Source organism: Meleagris gallopavo, chromosome 22, assembly GCF_905368555.1.
Source record: "Meleagris gallopavo chromosome 22, MGAL_WU_HG_1.1, whole genome shotgun sequence".
NCBI classification, from domain to species: Eukaryota; Metazoa; Chordata; class Aves; order Galliformes; family Phasianidae; genus Meleagris; species Meleagris gallopavo.
Genome location: NC_139425.1, coordinates 10,792,187 through 10,808,949, shown reverse-complemented (window position 1 = coordinate 10,808,949; position 16,763 = coordinate 10,792,187). Strand labels below are relative to the sequence as shown.

Sequence of the window (16,763 nt, the reverse complement as noted above, 5' to 3'; positions counted from 1 at the left end):
GCGGCCTGAACGCGGTGGGCTTCGAGAGCGCCACCCCGCGGCCGCGCCCCCCGCCGGACTACAAATCCCATGATGCTTTGCGGCGGCGCGGCCGCGGGGCACGCTGGGAGCCGTGCTCGGCTCGAGGCTTGCCCCCCTCCGCCGGCAGCCACGGCGGCGCGCCGTACGTCAGCGCGTCGTACCGCGCCGCGCCGTAAAGCGCGAGTCAGCGCCCTTCCGGCAGCTCTCACCTCTGCGCTTTGCGGCGGCGCCGTGCGGCAGCGGCGGTTGGCGCCTTTGTCCTGGCGGGCGGCGGCCTGAGGCGGAGCGGCCCCGGCGAGGCGGTAAGTGAGCGGCGGGCCGCAAGGAAGGCGAAGCGCAGCGCGGAGCTCCGTCCGTCTGGGGGCCGCGGGAAGGCGGCGGGTGGCGCCGGATGGACCCTGCGGCCGCCTGGGAAGGGCCGGGCCGGGCCGGGCGGCTCGGAGCCTCGCGGTGCGCTGTGGTTTCCGGGCGCCGCCCGTTTGCCGCCGGTGGGGTTTTATTCGTTTCGTTCTGCGTTGCCCGGGATCGCGGCGCTGGGTGCCGGGGCCGCGGTTCTCCTCTATGGGGTCAGTGAGCTGCGGGGCCCGCCGCAGCACCGCGGTCGCCCAGCGGGCACCGAGCGGCGGCTGGAGGCCCTGAGCGCTGTGTGACACCTCGGAGACGGGCCGTGCTTGGACAGCGAGCAGCCAGGCGGAGCGCTGGGGCTTCCTTCCTGCTGCCACCCCTCGAGGAAAGAGAAGGGAATATTCCTTAAGAATTTCCATGCAGAAAGGAAAACGTGCCCGTCACGCTGTGGGTGTCTGCGAGCAGCCCGAGCTGTGCTGTCGGAGCCCTTCCTGCACGGTGCCCACCTGGCTGCTGTGTCCCCATCCCGTCCTGCAGTGCTGGCTCCCTGGCTGACTCCAGCCTGCTCCCTGCCCTGCGCTTCCCTGCTGACCTTGGCAGAGCGTTGTGTTTCTTTCCCCTCAGCTGCAACTGTAGGACCCGAACCTAATGCCTGTGTGAGGAGAAATGGGGTGAGAGCTGCTGCTCCCGATGGGGTGGGTGAAGCTGTGTGTGTAGCAGGGAAGCAAACTCACAGGAGGACTGAAGCGAATAAGGTGTAAGCGCTGACCTTTCCTGCTGGTTTTGGGGTGTTTCTGCCCCCTTTCTGTTCTAGAAGTTCAGTTCACATTGAAACAAAGCATTGTAGTGGGAGATGTTCTCTGCCTTCCTGTTCTGCAGAGTTGTGGGAAGGAGGACAAGTGATACAAATGTAAATTTAATTGTCTTTTAAAATAAAAAAATCATAATCCAAGTGGTATGCCTAATCCTGAACATGCTCATTTCTCATGCCAAGTGTGGTAGAAGTACTCTTGTGACACCATTTTAAGCTTTTGGATGTTTGGCGTGTTTATTTAGGTAATGCTTTTAGGTTGCAGTGAATGCAGATTAGGGGCTGTGTTGGTTGGAGGCATCTCATGGCAGATACCAGAAGTTTCTGTTGATTTACTCAACTTCACAGTATTTTTCTTCCCTGAATTACTTCCTATTCTGTATTTCTGCAACGAATGCTCAGGGAGGGGCTACGCTTCACTCTTGAAATAGTTTTCAACCTTGTAGGTTCATCCTGTAACGGTGAATCCTGGGTGGGTTTTTTCTTTTGTTTGGGCTGACGGGTTTGGTCTGGATGTTGTGGTGGATTTGTTTCCTTCCCAGTGGTGTGCTGGAGCTGTTGGTGCAATGGATGTTGCTGAGTGCTCCAGCTGGGTGTGGGGGTGGTGATGTTCCCTGCTGTGGACCCGCCTTCAGTGGGAGGTGGTGGTGGTGGGGCTGCTCAGTGGCGGTATGAATGAGAAACTGCTTTCCCCTTTGGGAAAGGGATCCAAGTGTGGTCACTGAAGCGCATTTAAAAGTACTCTGTGACATCTCATTTAAAGCCCATCGAGAAATAATTGGATCCTGTTGAGTGATGTTGAGTGTTTCCTTTCTGCTTGTTAAAATACCGCTTAAACCTCAGCACTTCTGAACAGTGAACAGAAGAAACAGATAAAACAATGGGTGTATCGGAAAGCTGCGTTTTCTTCAGTAAGAAATGAGTTTAAATTCTATTTTAGCTTGGAGATAAATCACTAAAACGCATCCATGAAATAGATCAGGCTTCCTACCTCTCGGTATTACAGAAAGCTCACCCCAAATGCTGCAATGCACGTTTTCTTGCCCGCCTTCTGTGTCAGTTGTGTTAAGATTTCTCTGGAGCGAAGCTTGCGTCAAACAGACCCGGTTGGCTTCTAGTCTGCAAAGCTGTTAAGTTTAATCTTGTTCCAGTTTAATTTTAATGTCATGGATTGAAATTATATGCGTGGCCATTTCTCTTTTTTGCGAAGAGTTGGATTTGGAACGAAAGCAAAATGGCCCGAGGACGCAAGAGCAATAGCATCAAACAGAGCGACTTCACTAACAGCACCAACCCTCAGGATTTAGAGAGAAGACTTTTTGTCGGCAATTTGCCCACAGACCACATGACTCGTGAAGAAATGGAAGAGATATTTTCAAAATATGGCAAAATCAGGGGTTAGTATTTTATCTTATGCCTCTCTGTGGCTGGGAATTCAGTCAGAAATATAACTGTCATGCTTGTCAAATGCTGCTTGCTGCTGATGAGAGGAGTGACTAATGCTTTCCCTCAAAAGTGACCTTTTAACGATAACTTTATCTGCCTGCACTTTCTGAAAAAGTAATTCTTTGAGTACAGTTGAAACCTAGTGCGTATATACAAGCATGCTTTATCTTTGGGGCTGTGGTTTGATGTTATACCAAGCAAATCTGCTCTTTCGAGTGACTGCTTAGTCTCTTAATCATGTCTCGGTCACTTTGTGGGCTGATATTTTTGGTCACTGCCTTGTCAGAAGGAAGTTGATCTGTCTTTGCAGAACTGTCTAAGAAATACATTTCAGAGTTCTTAAGCTCTGCGTTTTGATCCTGGTAGATCTGGATCTCCCATAAAACCTGCCTGGGCGTTTCTGGGCAGAGCCCCTTTGCTTGTTCCAACTGCTGGGGTGATGTGAGGCCTGGGTGTGGGATCCTTGCTGTCCTGTTCTTGTAACTGGTCTTGCCCTGCTGTTAACTTTTGCAGCCCTCAGCATGTACCATGGCTATGGGTTCGTGCAGTATGACCGTCTAGAAGACGTGCAGGCCGCTCTGGACGGTGAGAAGGGCCGCCTTTATAAAGGGTATAGATTAGGTAAGGAAACTGATCCCTGCTCTCCTACCTTAGCATGCATTCTGGTAGAGAGAGTGCTTTTCTTCAAAAGCTCTCTGGAAAGATCATTATGTGAAACTTGCCTGGCATTAGTCTAAAGTCACTTTTACCAGGTATGTATTTTCTTTCTGAGTTATTTGCTGTTAAGTGCTGTGTGATTCGTCTGTAGCGTTTTCTCTTGCTACCCGGGTCCTGCTCTGAATTTGTTTTTGTGTTAGTGTTTGAATGGACCCATAGCTGATCAACGTGTAAGCCCTGGAAGGTACTGGGTGAGACTTCACCTGCTTAGTGCTAAAATTGGTTTGTAAACCATTACTGGGCTGCATCTTGATGGATCCGGAGGAACTGGTCACAGAATTCAGTGGCCTGTTAGATAAGTACACTTAACTTGGATTTTCTTGCACTTGGGACATAATCTGAGCAGCCCTATAAATACAAAGTGCTTTAAAAAGGCCTTTTCAGAAAGATGAAAATAGTCCTCCTGAATCTGCTGGCAGCAAACTGAAACAGAAATGAATGGTTGGAAGTCTGAGCCCGATCTGTTAAATGCAAGAGAAATGTTATTTCCATGATAACTTAAAGAAAAACTGTTTGATGTAGGGAGGAACGAAAGGAGCAATAAGATGGGGAAGTAACCACTGCAAGCCTGAAGGTGGAGATGGTGGCAAATGGACAGGGAGGGGAGAAAGCTGCAAGGAGACATCAGGGCTGGTAGTGTCCAGTCCAAAAGTTGTTACAGGAACAGCTGGGGATGTCTCAAATGCTAATATATATTTATTTGGAAATAATATTTCTAATTAGGAAAGACCACCCAGTCTGCAGTTAATGTTTCTTCATGCTCTTTTTGAAGAGTCAGGTGTTTTTCATACAGTTTCCACTTCAGCAGCAAGCTTTAAAAAAATAATAATAATAATTAAAAATGGCAGCTACCAAAACTGGTCCTCCAAAAAGATTAAATCTGAGATTGAGTGAAACAAAGATCTTCTGAAGCTCTTACTGTTGTCCTCCAAGCTCTGGATATTGGGGGAGTGCTGGGAGCACCCAGCCTGGCAGCAGCCCCAGCAGTGAGGTGTGATCCCTTCTTACCGAGTGCCAGGGGGGAGGACAGCCCCGGTCCAAGTTAGTCCTGTCAACCTCATATTCCTGGACTGTGAGTTTGCTGGATAAAAGTGGCAGTGTTGATGTAAAGTACTTTTGTAAGATGTTTGGTTTGATTAAGAAGCTAGTGCAATTAAAAGCAATGTAGCATTAAATGGAGTTGAAATGAATTTTGGTGCAGCACGGATGAAATTGCTCAGTGTTTTGAGTAGTGTTCTGGAAGAGCTGGTTCCTGGCCATGCTGTGTTTTTTTGAAGTGACTTGGAAAGAAAACACGTTTTTGTGGTTTAAAAGAGGGAATAAAATAATGAAGATTGAGTCACTGATGGTGGAATGATGTGGATTTCTTCCTAAGCCAAATGCAGGCAGAACTGAGCTTTTAATAATGGCAAATGTGAAGATCTGCACCCAGCAAGAGTGCCTTTGTCATCCTTCCCTGCACCACAGTTGTCTGGGAGTTGGGGGGGTGGTACTGTGGGATTTTGCTGTTGGAAGGCTGTGTTCTGGTCTGCCTCGTTCAAAGGGAAAATGCTAGACTGGAGAAGCCTCAGAAGAATCTGAAGGTTAAGGAGTGTGAAAAACGTGCCCCAGAGAGAGGCTCAGGGTGGTGTGATCTGTGTTCCAGGCAGACCTGGAGATAAGTGAGTTGTGGTCTGGTAGATGTAGATATGACAAGTCCATAAATGGAAATAAATAGCTTTTTTAAGTGCGAAATAAATGATAATTGGAATCATTTATTGGATCCTTGGTGCCTTCTGTGCTATGGAGATTCTTTGATCAGAATTTGATGCTTTGCCAAAAGATGAACTCTCGGTCAATGCACTGCTTGACTTGAGGTAGGAGTGCAGCTGAAGAACCTTGGCACCTGTGCTTGTGCAGAGGGCTGTGCTGTAGGGTAGCAGCGGCTCTGTCACCTCCAGCTCCTGCAAGATGGAAGATTTTCCCTTTTTTCCCCCTCAGAAGTTTTGTCAGAGTTCAAGTTCTTCATCTGTAAAGACTGTTGGCATGAAATAAAATGTTATGGAATCACTCCGTGTAAGAGAAGGAGCCCTGTCAGAGGTGGTTTTGTCTCCTGTGAAACTTTTTTGTCCAGATCTCAGTAATTCTTTTTAATTTGAAAGAAATTTATGGTATCGGGTGCAAAAAATCACAGGTTTCTACGATGGCATTTTAAACTGAATAATAAAAATCTTAAACTGAAAACGCAGATAGTGTCTTGCTTAAATATAAGAATACTTTACACTAAAGTCAAATGTTAAGTTAAAAATAAATGCAAGGAAGACAGTGACGTCATGTATGCAGTGTAACTGTGAGGTATAGCGGCTTATAGCTCCAAGGAAAAGGCTTTGAGAGAGTTTCTCTTCTTGGATCACGGTGAAAGATCCGTCAGTGCTGGAAAGTGCTTTCAGGTCTGCAGTGAATAGCACTGTGTGGGGATATGTGAGGGTTCAGCTTGTGGTGGCAGTTTGTTGTGCTTCCAGCCCTGTGAGTGCTGTCCTGCTGTGTGCCCGGCGTTCCGATGGCATTTGTACCTCTGATGAGAACAACCAGAGCAAAAAATGAAGTGATCCCTCTTGGAAGTATTGAAGGATAGTTTGGGAAGCTGCAGCCAGCGTTACAACTCGGCCTGCCTATGAGGCACTGTATGGTGTGTAGCTGCTTCTAAAGTTCTTGCAAGTCAGCAAAGTTTGAAAAACAAACCTAATTTAAAGTTGTAAATGTTAGGATCTAGGTTTGCTTTTTTCTTTCGGAAGTTCTCAGAATAAGCACCTGAAATCATTTCTGTTTGTCCTTGCCCCCTCTAGTACATTATTCCATCCTCACTCAGCTGTTACAGAGGGCTGTTTCTTCAGTGTGGTGATATCGGCTCCCACTGGTTTGGGGCAGCTTCACTTTGGTTTAAGGACAGAACACTTCAGCTCTCTTACTTCTGTATTTCATGGCGGTTTTTGTTGGAGATACTCAGAAGCCAACCAGGAGGAGCATCATGAGGAGCTCGTGCTTCAGGCTCCTTGCATCCTGCTTCCTCCTGCAGGAAGCTGCACAGTGTCATGCTGCAGCAGTCCCTCAGAAGGCAGTTGCATGTGCCATTTGAGAGCCCTTGCATTTACTAGCTACAAGGGTAGCAGCGTGTTCTGCTGAACAGGTCTGGCTGTGAATTTAAGACTGCTGGGCACCAGCTTCCTTTCTCAGAGGTCTTCAGACTCTGCTTTTTCTCCTAGAGTCCATGAGTTGTAATCTGTTTGCTCATAGACTGCAGAAGAAAGAGGTCCTCTTATGGAATGAAGAGTCTGGATGCAGACCTGAACTTAAAGCGGTAGAACTTCATTTGAGCTGTCCACCCTATTTTGAAATCAGAGCAATCCATGAAAATTTCATTGCATTGTACTATCTAAACTTAATAAAAAAAACTGTCAAAGTGACAATGTCTCTCTGCTGAATGAATTTTCTTGCACCATCTGGATGTTGTTAAGCTTAAGTTGCTTTCATTTGAATTGTGCTGATGATCTTTTTTTTGTTCCATAGCATTGAACAGATGGGTTGATTATTCTTTACAGATATTAATAAAGCAGCGGAAAGAAGAAATATGAATAAGGCTTCATCAAGGTCCAGTCCGGCACGAAGGTAAAGTACCTGGAAGCAGTGAGTTATGCTAGGAAGGTCAGGCTTCTGGGGCACGAGCCCGGCTGCCTGTGCTAAATGTCTGTCTCTCTTCCCTACTGCCACCTCCCCACTCAAATGGAAGCACTCAAGTGAGACAGTTGGGATGTGGCTGCTCCACCTTCTAAGAGCCCTTCTGGCGCTGGCACCTCAGGAGGCACGAGGGAGACCTCGTGTTTGCTGCTGTCACTACAACTAAGCGTTACGTTTTGCAGCACAGGTTGTGAGAGACTTGTGAGGAAGAATTAACTGGGTGTTTGCTCCTGACTCAAGCATCAGAATGTGAGGCACATGTATGTGAGCCACAACTGAGGGGCTGTGGTCTTCTCAATGAAGAGAGCTTCAGGATCTTGCCTCTTCTGATACCAAAAGCTTCCAGTACTGAAATGAGACTGGAGAAGTGCATGCAAGTAAAGTGCAAGGCAGTGTACGTGTCTCAATATTGCAATATTGTGTGTAGACTTCTCTGTCAGTATGTGGAACCAGCCCTCGTCTTTGCAGTTACACCCTGAGGGGTGCTTCTGCCTGCTTCTGGCTTCCCAGCCCTGGATGGGAATACAGCTCCCGCTCACCCCTCTGCATATGAAGTCACAGGCATGTGGATGAAGACCTCCTTTTCCTTTTGGTAGCACTGCTAGGGAGTGCTCGAAGACATGCTGTGGCCACCGTTTGGTATAAGGTGTGCATTTCCTCCAGTTATACTATAAAGCTTTGCACCCGAAGGAGTGTTGCATCTGGATTTGAAAATAATCAAACTCTCACATGCCCAATGTGTTCTACTAACTTGACCTGATTTAAAAAAAAAAAAAGTAACAACAAATGGAGAAGAAAGTGTGACTTGTGGCATCTACCACCAAAACTCAGAAGGAGCATCTGCAATCCTGGATGTTTTGTATGTGCTGCATTTCTCCTCCACAGGGCCAAGTGCATGGACAGCAGGCCCAGGAAATGCTTCATGCACGAGGCCAAGTGTTAAGTTATGGATGAGCAAGCCATGGGCCTGGGTACTGTCAGATGTGCTTGGCAGTGGCATGAAAACCCCAAGAATACCACAGATGCTGGTGACAGACCTTTGGCCTTGGTGATGCTGCAGTGTTTGACGACAAAGGTACCCAGGTTGCGCTGCAAGTGTGAGAAGTAGGTGCCAATGCCACAGATGTTGCACCTCAGGCCATGTTGCAGAGGGCACGTGGCAGGCACCAGTGCTGTGGGCCTTGGGATCTGTGTGATCCTGCACGCACATGAGTCTGTGCCCCTAAGGAGCACTGAACGCACGTGAGCACTGGGACTGGACCACCACCATGGCTGCCAAAGACGTAGGTGCACTGCCACAGGGACAGGACTCAGCTGGTGCTGTGGATGCCCTGGCCCTCCCATATTGCTGGCGCTTGGTTCCAAGCAGCAGCAGAGGCACAGACAATGATAAGGATGCAGGCACTGAGTCACGAGCAAGGCAGCAGAGACCGGACTCTGGACCACACTGCAGGTGTGTGAACAGCAGCTGCTGGGACGTGGGTTTCTGAGCCCTGCCACAGACCCAGGCAGTGGTGTGGGCACTGCAGGAGTTGGGCTGCGGTGGTGGAGGCAGGAGGCTGCTGTGCCTTCATGCCTCTGCTGGCAGCAGGTCAGAAAGCAGAGGGACCCAGCCCACTGCCACGTCTGTAGTTAAGCTGCAGTTGTGCACTGTTTGTTCTGGATCTTTGTCTCTGCAGATAATGTGGCCTCTTCTGGTCACCCCCTCCCCAGATGGAATAAATGTCATATTGCAAAACAATTATACTGCATCTGGCTGTTTTGCTACGTAGTCTTATAACTACAGAAAGGTCAGGTACTCAGTGTCCATCAGAGCAAATCCCAAGTTTTCCCTGGGCTTCTGCTGTCACTCATTGCAGGATGGGGGAGGAGGGGGTAGGGGAAGACAACGTACATCTCCTCTGGGCTGTGGTTTTGTACAGATCTCAAACAAAAAGTGGATTTGTGTGCCCAAGAGAGTGAAGGAGAATGCACTTGCTTTTTTCTGAGCACGATGTTTCTATAAGGGGAAAAGGCTATATATGCTTTCGGTGGCATCACAGTAGTACGTCCCAGTATTTGTTTTGTATATAAAATACAGAATGTCAACAATCCTGTGTATCTCTCCAAACAGCTGGGTGTATAAGCTACCCAAGTCTGCACTTGGCTCTGCACATCCTTCTCATTACTGTCTGCTCTGCCTCATGCTGAAATGTGAGTGCATCTGACTTGTTGCTCCTGCTGTCTTCTCCAACTGACTACAAAGTCAATACAGTGTAGTGGAAGTGGATTTATATTCTGCTCATCTCTCATAAACTAGATGAGTCTGATAGAAGACTTTCTATTTACAAAACAGACTTGAAAAAGCTTTTTTTTTTTTTTCCTTTCCCTATGGTTCCCTATCATGTGGAAAGACCATTCCAAGCATGTGAAGCTCAGTAGTTTCTTTGCAAGATTTTATTAGGTTTGGTTTAGACTAAAAGTTGTGTTTTCTTTGGAAAACAAATTATGGCCTGGAGAAAAACCTACTGCTGTGGCAAAGATGAAGCCTGGAACATCGCTCTCTCCTCTGAAGACAGCGTGGTACAAAGTCTGAATGAGATGGATCATTCAGATGTGACAGAGAATCCTGCTCTCAGTGTTGGTTGGGTTTGGTACCCTTTTAACATGGGGCATCGTAAGACTGACTTTCTACAGGACCTACCCGTTCCCTGTCGGGACGCATCGTTAGCTCATAGTTTCTGCTAACAGCCGACCACAGCACAGAGCCTATTGTGTCATTGCTGCCAGCCAGCTCTTTTTGAATCGTGCCAGTAACAAATTATTTCAGGTGTTCTGCTGTCAGTGACTTGTGAATTTAACGGATCCCTTGAATGCTCCTAGCTATTCCGTGTTTCTGGGTAGTAGGATGCAGCACCTTACATTTTCTCAAGGAATTTGCAAGTACACGTTTGCTAGATGATCCGTGGCTGACCATGGAGGCCGGAGGCCTTGAAATGGTGGTTTCTGCAGTGCCTGTTCACTCCTTCCACAGGTGTTCTACAGTTTTAGTGATGCTCCAGTAGGGAGCTTTCTCAGAGTCGTTTAACTGAGATAAATGTTGTAATTAAGATCTTCTCCGAATGTGTTTGCTTTGAGAAATATGTTTTGGGGCAGTTCTTGTTATGGGATCGGAGGGAGGATTCGGTTGCCGAGAGAAGGTTCACGTTGGTATCTCAGGTAAGAGATGCGGGGTGAGCTGTGTCGTCAGCAGTCTAACGGGGTTCCCCTGGTGTTTTCCTCAGAGAGCCCTATGCCTATGGGGATGGCCGCGATAACAGACGCGATCGCTCCCCTCTGCGGGGGAGCCCACGGAGAGACCCCAGAGATGGCAGGGATGGTAGAAACGGGCGAGATTCCAGAGACACTCGAGATATTCGAGCCAGAGACATTCGTGATGCCAGAGACCACAGAGACCCCCGGGACCTGCGAGACCTTCGAGACCCCCGGGATATCAGAGATCCAAGGGACTTGCGGGACCCTCGCGATGTTAGAGATTTTCGTGACCCGCGGGAGCCGCTGTACGATCGATACAGGGATCCGCGGGACATGAGGAATCCGAGAGACATGAGGGATCCGCGGGACGTGAGGGATCCACGGGATATGAGAGACCCTCGGGACCCTTTGTACAGGTAATGCCCTCATGTTTTCACAGCATTCTCGCCTTGTGGTTGTATCGGTTTGAGTGGTGCTAGTCCTTTAACATAGGAAAATTGCTCTAGTTGAGGGTGGTTTGTGTCTTGAGGGGAGCGGCTGGGTGTCTCAGTAATGGACTTTGAGGAAGGTTTGCATGTGGTACGTTGGAGCATGGGAACCATTGCTGCTTCTGTCAATGCTGCAGGCGAGACGAGCCTTACGAGCGTTACCTGCGCGTGGATGACTACTATCGGCGGAAGGACGACTCTTACTATGACCGCTACAAAGAGCACTTTGACAGAGCACCCGTGAATTCAGAAGGTTGGTACCTTGGAGACTGATGTTTTAACAGGCAGAACCGCGTTCTCCTCTGGGAGAATGTAGATGCCTGCAGTGCCGAGGATGGACGTATCCACAGCACGTTGCCTTCTGTGCCGTTAGGTGGCTTGGAGACTGAGCGCAGCTGTGTGCACCTCACTGCTCCAAGCAGATCCAGAGAGCATTGTTTGTTCTGTCTTTCTGTGGCTTGGTTTCAGACCGTCTGAAGCGTGAGGAGCGCCGCCGAGAGGAGCTGTACCGTCAGTACTATGAGGAAATCAAGAGACGTTTTGATGCTGAGAGACCTGTTGATTGTTCTGTGATAGTGGTGAATAAGCAGACAAAGTAAGAACGTAGTTATGACCACATTTTTTGTTGGGTGGTGGAAGATGATGGAATTAAGCTTAATCGTGCCTTGGAGCTATTTCTCTTACAGATTCCCTTGAGAAGAGTGGCTTTAGAGCCTTCAGAAAACCAGAGCCTCTATTGCTATTCTGGGAATGCTGAGTGGTTGAAGAGGAGGAGAAATATTGTTATATCTTGCACTTTACTTACATCCCCTTCTTGTCAGCTTACAGCATGTCTTCTCCCAAAACTTTACATACTCTTCATATAACCCTACTGTCATAACAAGCTGTAGCAGCCTGTACTTGTATCGTTCAGCCCATGAATAACAGAACTTGTTAACGTGCACAATCAGCAGGTAGCACAGAGATGTTGTCGATGTGGAGTCACGGGGTTGTCCAGAGCTCTGTCAGCTTGAAAGGAGCTAAAATTTGACTGTTTCAGCTTCATTCAGTCAATGGTTATCTGATCTAGATTACTAAGTCAGATACCACTCAATACTTTTAATACAATGTGCAAGACATAAAATCACTGCTGACAGTAGTCATGAACAAAATCAAAAGCATGTATATAATTAACAAGGAAAATCTCATGCAGCAGTCTGAATGCTCAAGCCTTTTTATCGCATTAAATATGGAATTGTTAATGTAGAAATAAAAGTGCAGACCGTGCCAATAGAAACACATGCTTGCTTTTGCTGAAAGCAATTTTAGGAGTCAAATAGACTTGTGTCAGAAATGCTGGCGTGTTCTGTGGTTTGGAGACAAGCACCGTGTTGGGAGCAAGGAGTTACTCGTGCACCTGGTAGTGCTGTAGTGCTGGCACTGGTCTGTTCATCTACAAATAGATGTATTGAAAAGTAGCAAGGATTAGCGAAGTAGGGAAAAACAAATCTGAGATGCAGCACACGAATGGGAAGGGTTTGTTTCTGTATATTTCTGACTTGTTAAACTGCTGGCTTTGCTTTGTGGTAGGGAGTACGCGGAGTCAGTGGGGCGGAAGGTGCGGGACCTGGGCATGGTGGTGGACCTGATCTTCCTCAACACAGAGATGTCACTGACACAAGCCCTGGACGATGTGAGCAGAGGAGGATCTCCTTTTGCTATTGTCATCACTCAGCAGCATCAAGTTCACCGTTCTTGCACTGTTAACATCATGTTTGGCACCCCACAAGGTACTGAGGTCTTAGTAGATCGCTTAGGTTTGCAGTCACACCAAACAGCATGGAGTACTGCTCTAGAATAATTTTTCTCCAGTAGTTCTCCTTCTGTGCTGTGACTTACAGCTCTAATGTATGACTTCATGGCATGCCATAAACGTGAATGTCATTATTTGCAGAATTCTATAATACCTTATTGTCAAAAGGACTGTTTAATTTCTACCAGGAGAGAATCTTGTCAGAGGGTTGTGCAGGCAAGCCAGTCTTATGCTGTGATCATAAGCCTAATGCATTGTTCACTGAGGTAGTTTTTTTTTTGGCTGCAGCTAAGCTTTCAAAAGTTACTTCTCCCTTATTGTATTCTCAAGTAATGCTTTGTCAGGTTCATCTGTGGTAGTGAACACCTGAATGCACACTCGTTGCTTTTTGTTTGCTTGCTTACTGAAGAAGCCTGGTTTCTTTTAACACTGATGTGGCTGTGGTGGGTTGTTTCTCTCAATTCCAGTAGACATGCAGTACAAGCACACTTTCAGTGGGCTTTCTGCTGCCTTTTGTTTTAGTTCTTAACTGCTTTAGTTTAACATCTGTTCCCCTGCTAAGGTTTCTCCTTCACTGGAGCAAGCAGTGTGTCGGAGCTGGTAAGAACTCTGGCAACTGATTGGTGCACAGATCTTTTCTAGGGATTAAATATTCTTCACTTGAACTTTAGCATATCCCCATGACTCTGGGAACCAGAGATGAGATGTGCCTTGAGAGTGCAATTCTGGAGCCTGTCCGTGGGCTCATCCAATGGAACAGCTGGAACTCTCTCTTCTCAGGGCACAGGGAATTTGTGTGAAAGGTAGAGGGAGCTGTTTCTCTTTTTATTTGAATGAGAGGCGTGAATGGCCTTTCTAGGCTGGTATGAAACCTTCTCAGAGCTCTCAGCTGAAGAAGGAAGGGTTGGCCTTGCTGGGTGATAGCTGTGAGACTTCTGTTGGCTTAGGAAATGGGACTCCTGCCATGTGCCAGGGGAGCTTCCCACATCTATGCTTACAAGGTGCCTGCCTGCTGAATGAGGTGTGTCGGTGTGAGTGAGGGAAGGCACCTCCAGCTAACGCCGCTTTGGTTTACTTACAGTGTTTCTTTTCCTCGTGCAGAACACCGTAACATGCCCCAGGCTGATGCCATGGTGCTAGTGGCCAGGAATTATGAGCGCTACAAAACAGAGTCACGGGAGAAGGAACGTGAGGAGATCGCCCGGCAGGCTGCCAAGATGGCAGATGAGGCTGTTCTGCAGGAGAGAGAGCGCCCGCCCCCCATGGAGGAGGGGGCCAGAGGGGGCCACCCCCACCCTCCGGGCATTCAGACTCTACTGAACCTTCTGGCAGACAATCGCTATCTCACTGCTGAGGAGACTGATAAAGTAATTAATTACTTGAGAGACCGGAAGGAAAGGTTACTGAGGGGGAGCACTGATTCTCTGCAGGGTGAGTATCTCATATCTCAGCCCTGAATGACACTAGTAGTCATACGGTTTTGTGGGACAGAGCAGCACTATAACTGTGGTTGTAGAGGAGTCCTAGTGTCGTAACATTCTTACACAGTGCCTTTTTTTATGGAGGTGGATGTGTATCCAGCAGTCCTGAGTCTATTCTGATCTTTCACGTGACAGAAGTTTTACATGGGATTCTCTCAGGGAAACCACAATGCTGCCTAACTGGCTTGGCAGCTACACAAAGGGCGACAGTTCTGTCGAGTGGTTTGGGTTCCCCAGAGCTGTGCAGCACTTCTGATTAGAGGGTGGCTGTTTCCTGAGAGTTATGTCCTTAGTAGCTATCTCACTAGTTTCCTTTAGGTGTCTCTTCAAGGACATCTGCAGAGCTTTAACTCTCTCTTTTCTTCCCCAGCACCCATGTCGAGACCATCTCTGGGAGCACCTTCAGCACCAACTCTGGGCAGTCAGTCCAGCCTTCCAAGCTCTCAGACTCATCAGGGTTCACAGCCTCTGGTTTCTGCTCCTTCTGTTCCAGCATCCTCTGCTAATCCTCAGCAGGAGCTCCAGGCAAAAATCCTCAGTCTCTTCAACAGTGGGGCGGCGGCGGCGGCAGCAGCTGTGGCAAACAGCAGTTCTGCACCCACTGTGGGCACGTCGGGTGGCACTCCCAGTCAGAACTTCACTAACATGACCAGCAATCAGGCCCGATCAGCACAGATGAGTGCTGGAAATTTAAACCAGGCTCAGCAGAGGTTGCAAACTCCAAACACACAGCTTCCTTCTCTCCAAGGCCCTTCAAGAAATGCGGGTCCGAGACCTGGAGCTCCTCCACCAGCTCAGTCGCTTTATGGTCAGCACCAGAATCGTCTCCCTGCGCCTGGCACTGTACCTGCCCAAAGGCCAGTATCGTCTGGTATCAACTTTGACAACCCTAGTGTACAGAAAGCCTTGGACACCCTTATCCAGAGTGGTCCTGCACTCTCCCACCTAGTGAGTCAAACAGTGGCCCAGGGGCGAGCGGGGTCCTCTACCCAGCAACCTATGGGTTCCTACCAGCGACACTATTAAAGCTGAGCTGTCAAACCCTTTTCCCTACCCTTTGTCATTCCATATTTCTAGCTGTTTAAAGAGTCTCCTGTCTTTGACATAGGACAAATGCCCCTGGATATGCATGTCCTCTCCACTTCGTTGAGAGTGTACTCCCAGTGGCGTTGCTGCTGAGTGTTACTAGTGCTGCCTTTCCTCACCTTGGTCTGGATAGCAGTGTTTGGAGAAGTCTCTTCTGTTTTCTCAGTGGCAGGATATGCAGAGAGCCACTTTGGGTATTCACTTGTTCTGTCCAAGCCCAGGAGTTGCTGCAATGGCAGTCCTGCATTTTCCTCACTGCTGTGAATGGGTGCACCTTCACATTGTGGTGCATTCTGGTCTTAGTATAGATTTGGGCCCGTTTTTGGGAAAATGACACCTTCTTGGGGTTGCAGGTTTTTGGAATGGACACTGTTTCTTTGCTTTTCTTTTTTTTTCTTTTATTTCTTTCAATGCCATGTAAGCCAGTTTCAGAGGGAAATGCAAAAGTAGCACTAGCAGCTGACCTCACGTGACGTGTGGCTGACTGCTGTTCTATAAACCAGGACAGTGCTGTGTAGTCCTGCAGCTGGGCTGTCCTGTCCTGGCACGGCGAGGCTGGCAAAAGCACCTTGCCTGGCATATGGGAGCTGACAATTTTGTTCTGACTGCAACGGGGGATCTGAAATGGGAGATCTTCCAGCCAAGGCAGAGATTTTACATGGTCTACTGATAAAACAAAATCAATCCTGCACCCAAGCAGTCAGTTTTAAGATCAGTCTATTAAATTTCATCTATAAACTTCCTTTCCTTATAATCTTGCTTTGGGACAGTTGGTTACGTTGCCCAGCAGCTCAGCCACAGCCACGCTGATGTGCTGCTGGACCTTCTGCAGCCAGTTCCCAGGTGGTCAGTGTCTGCTCTCTTAAACTTCATCTCGGTTGGTGTTTTGTCCATCTCAGGTGGGGAGGCAGTGCCAACATGCAATACTATAACTTTCTATGTTCTTTCAACACTTTGGTAGCTGCAGTGGGCAGTTGAGTGGATCAGGCAGTGATACTTCACCGTGTTTTTAACCAGTAACATACTTTGATACCAGAAAACAAAACTTCTCTAACCATGCGGTCCTTCTTTGCACAGCCTTCCTGGAGTCTGTAGGCTTCCTGCAGAACCAAAAGATGCTAAGAAAGCAATGTTCTTGGAGCGGAGGATTTTCTTGTCCAAGGTGGTTTGTGTTGTAGCATTTTTTTCTCTCTGTGCTGTTAACGAAAGGACGTTACTTTTTAATAAAAAGGCAGGAAAAACATTTTGTTGCATTTTTTTATGCTTAACAGTTTGAGTACTGCTGGAATGTGTTATTCCACTGCTTTGCTTATTCTGTGTTTGCTGTTACTCTCTTCCAGGTAAGTGCTTCAGACATTGCCCGGTGCTGGGTGCAAACCATACTGTGTCCTTCTGTGAGAGTATTTTAGTCTGTCTCAGTTCATCAGGCTTTGGTTTTAAAGTACTTCTCAGGTGCTTACTGTCATTCAGTGGACTCAGAACTTTGAGTTAGAAGTTTGTTGGCATGCTCACAAGTTTCAATGAGCTTCAGTGGGACAAAATCACTGCGGGTGACAGATATATTTTAGCAAAGCTTTTGATACTGCTTTGGATGAAAAGCACTGGTTGTATGCAGGACATAATAAGAA

The 16,763-nt window shown here is 47.8% G+C and overlaps 1 protein-coding gene across 2 annotated transcripts; it reads left to right on the top strand.

The window, feature by feature from the left end:
• The first annotated feature begins 161 nt into the window (after positions 1-161).
• On the top strand, positions 162-16,378 carry NCOA5 (nuclear receptor coactivator 5). Of its 2 annotated transcripts, XM_085241264.1 has the most exons (10): positions 188-323; positions 2,388-2,574; positions 3,137-3,244; positions 6,919-6,985; positions 10,318-10,704; positions 10,914-11,029; positions 11,245-11,371; positions 12,346-12,545; positions 13,670-13,999; positions 14,420-16,378. In XM_085241264.1, exons 2-10 carry the CDS (start codon positions 2,412-2,414, stop codon positions 15,073-15,075), a joined length of 2,154 nt encoding a protein of 717 aa, XP_085097390.1. In that variant the 5' UTR covers positions 188-323; positions 2,388-2,411; the 3' UTR covers positions 15,076-16,378. The 2 variants fall into 2 exon arrangements, with proteins under 2 accessions (XP_085097391.1, XP_085097390.1); XM_085241265.1 differs by lacking the exons at positions 2,388-2,574; positions 3,137-3,244 and having other exon boundaries at positions 162-323.
• Positions 16,379-16,763: the final 385 nt, after the last annotated feature.

Coding starts and splice junctions, on each gene's coding strand:
- NCOA5 (XM_085241264.1), top strand. CDS start 2,412: ATGGCCCGAGGACGCAAGAGCAATAGCATCAAACAGAGCGACTTCACT. Junction 3,245..6,918: donor TTATAAAGGGTATAGATTAG/GTAAGGAAACTG, acceptor TATTCTTTACAG/ATATTAATAAAGCAGCGGAA. Junction 12,546..13,669: donor CATGTTTGGCACCCCACAAG/GTACTGAGGTCT, acceptor TTCCTCGTGCAG/AACACCGTAACATGCCCCAG.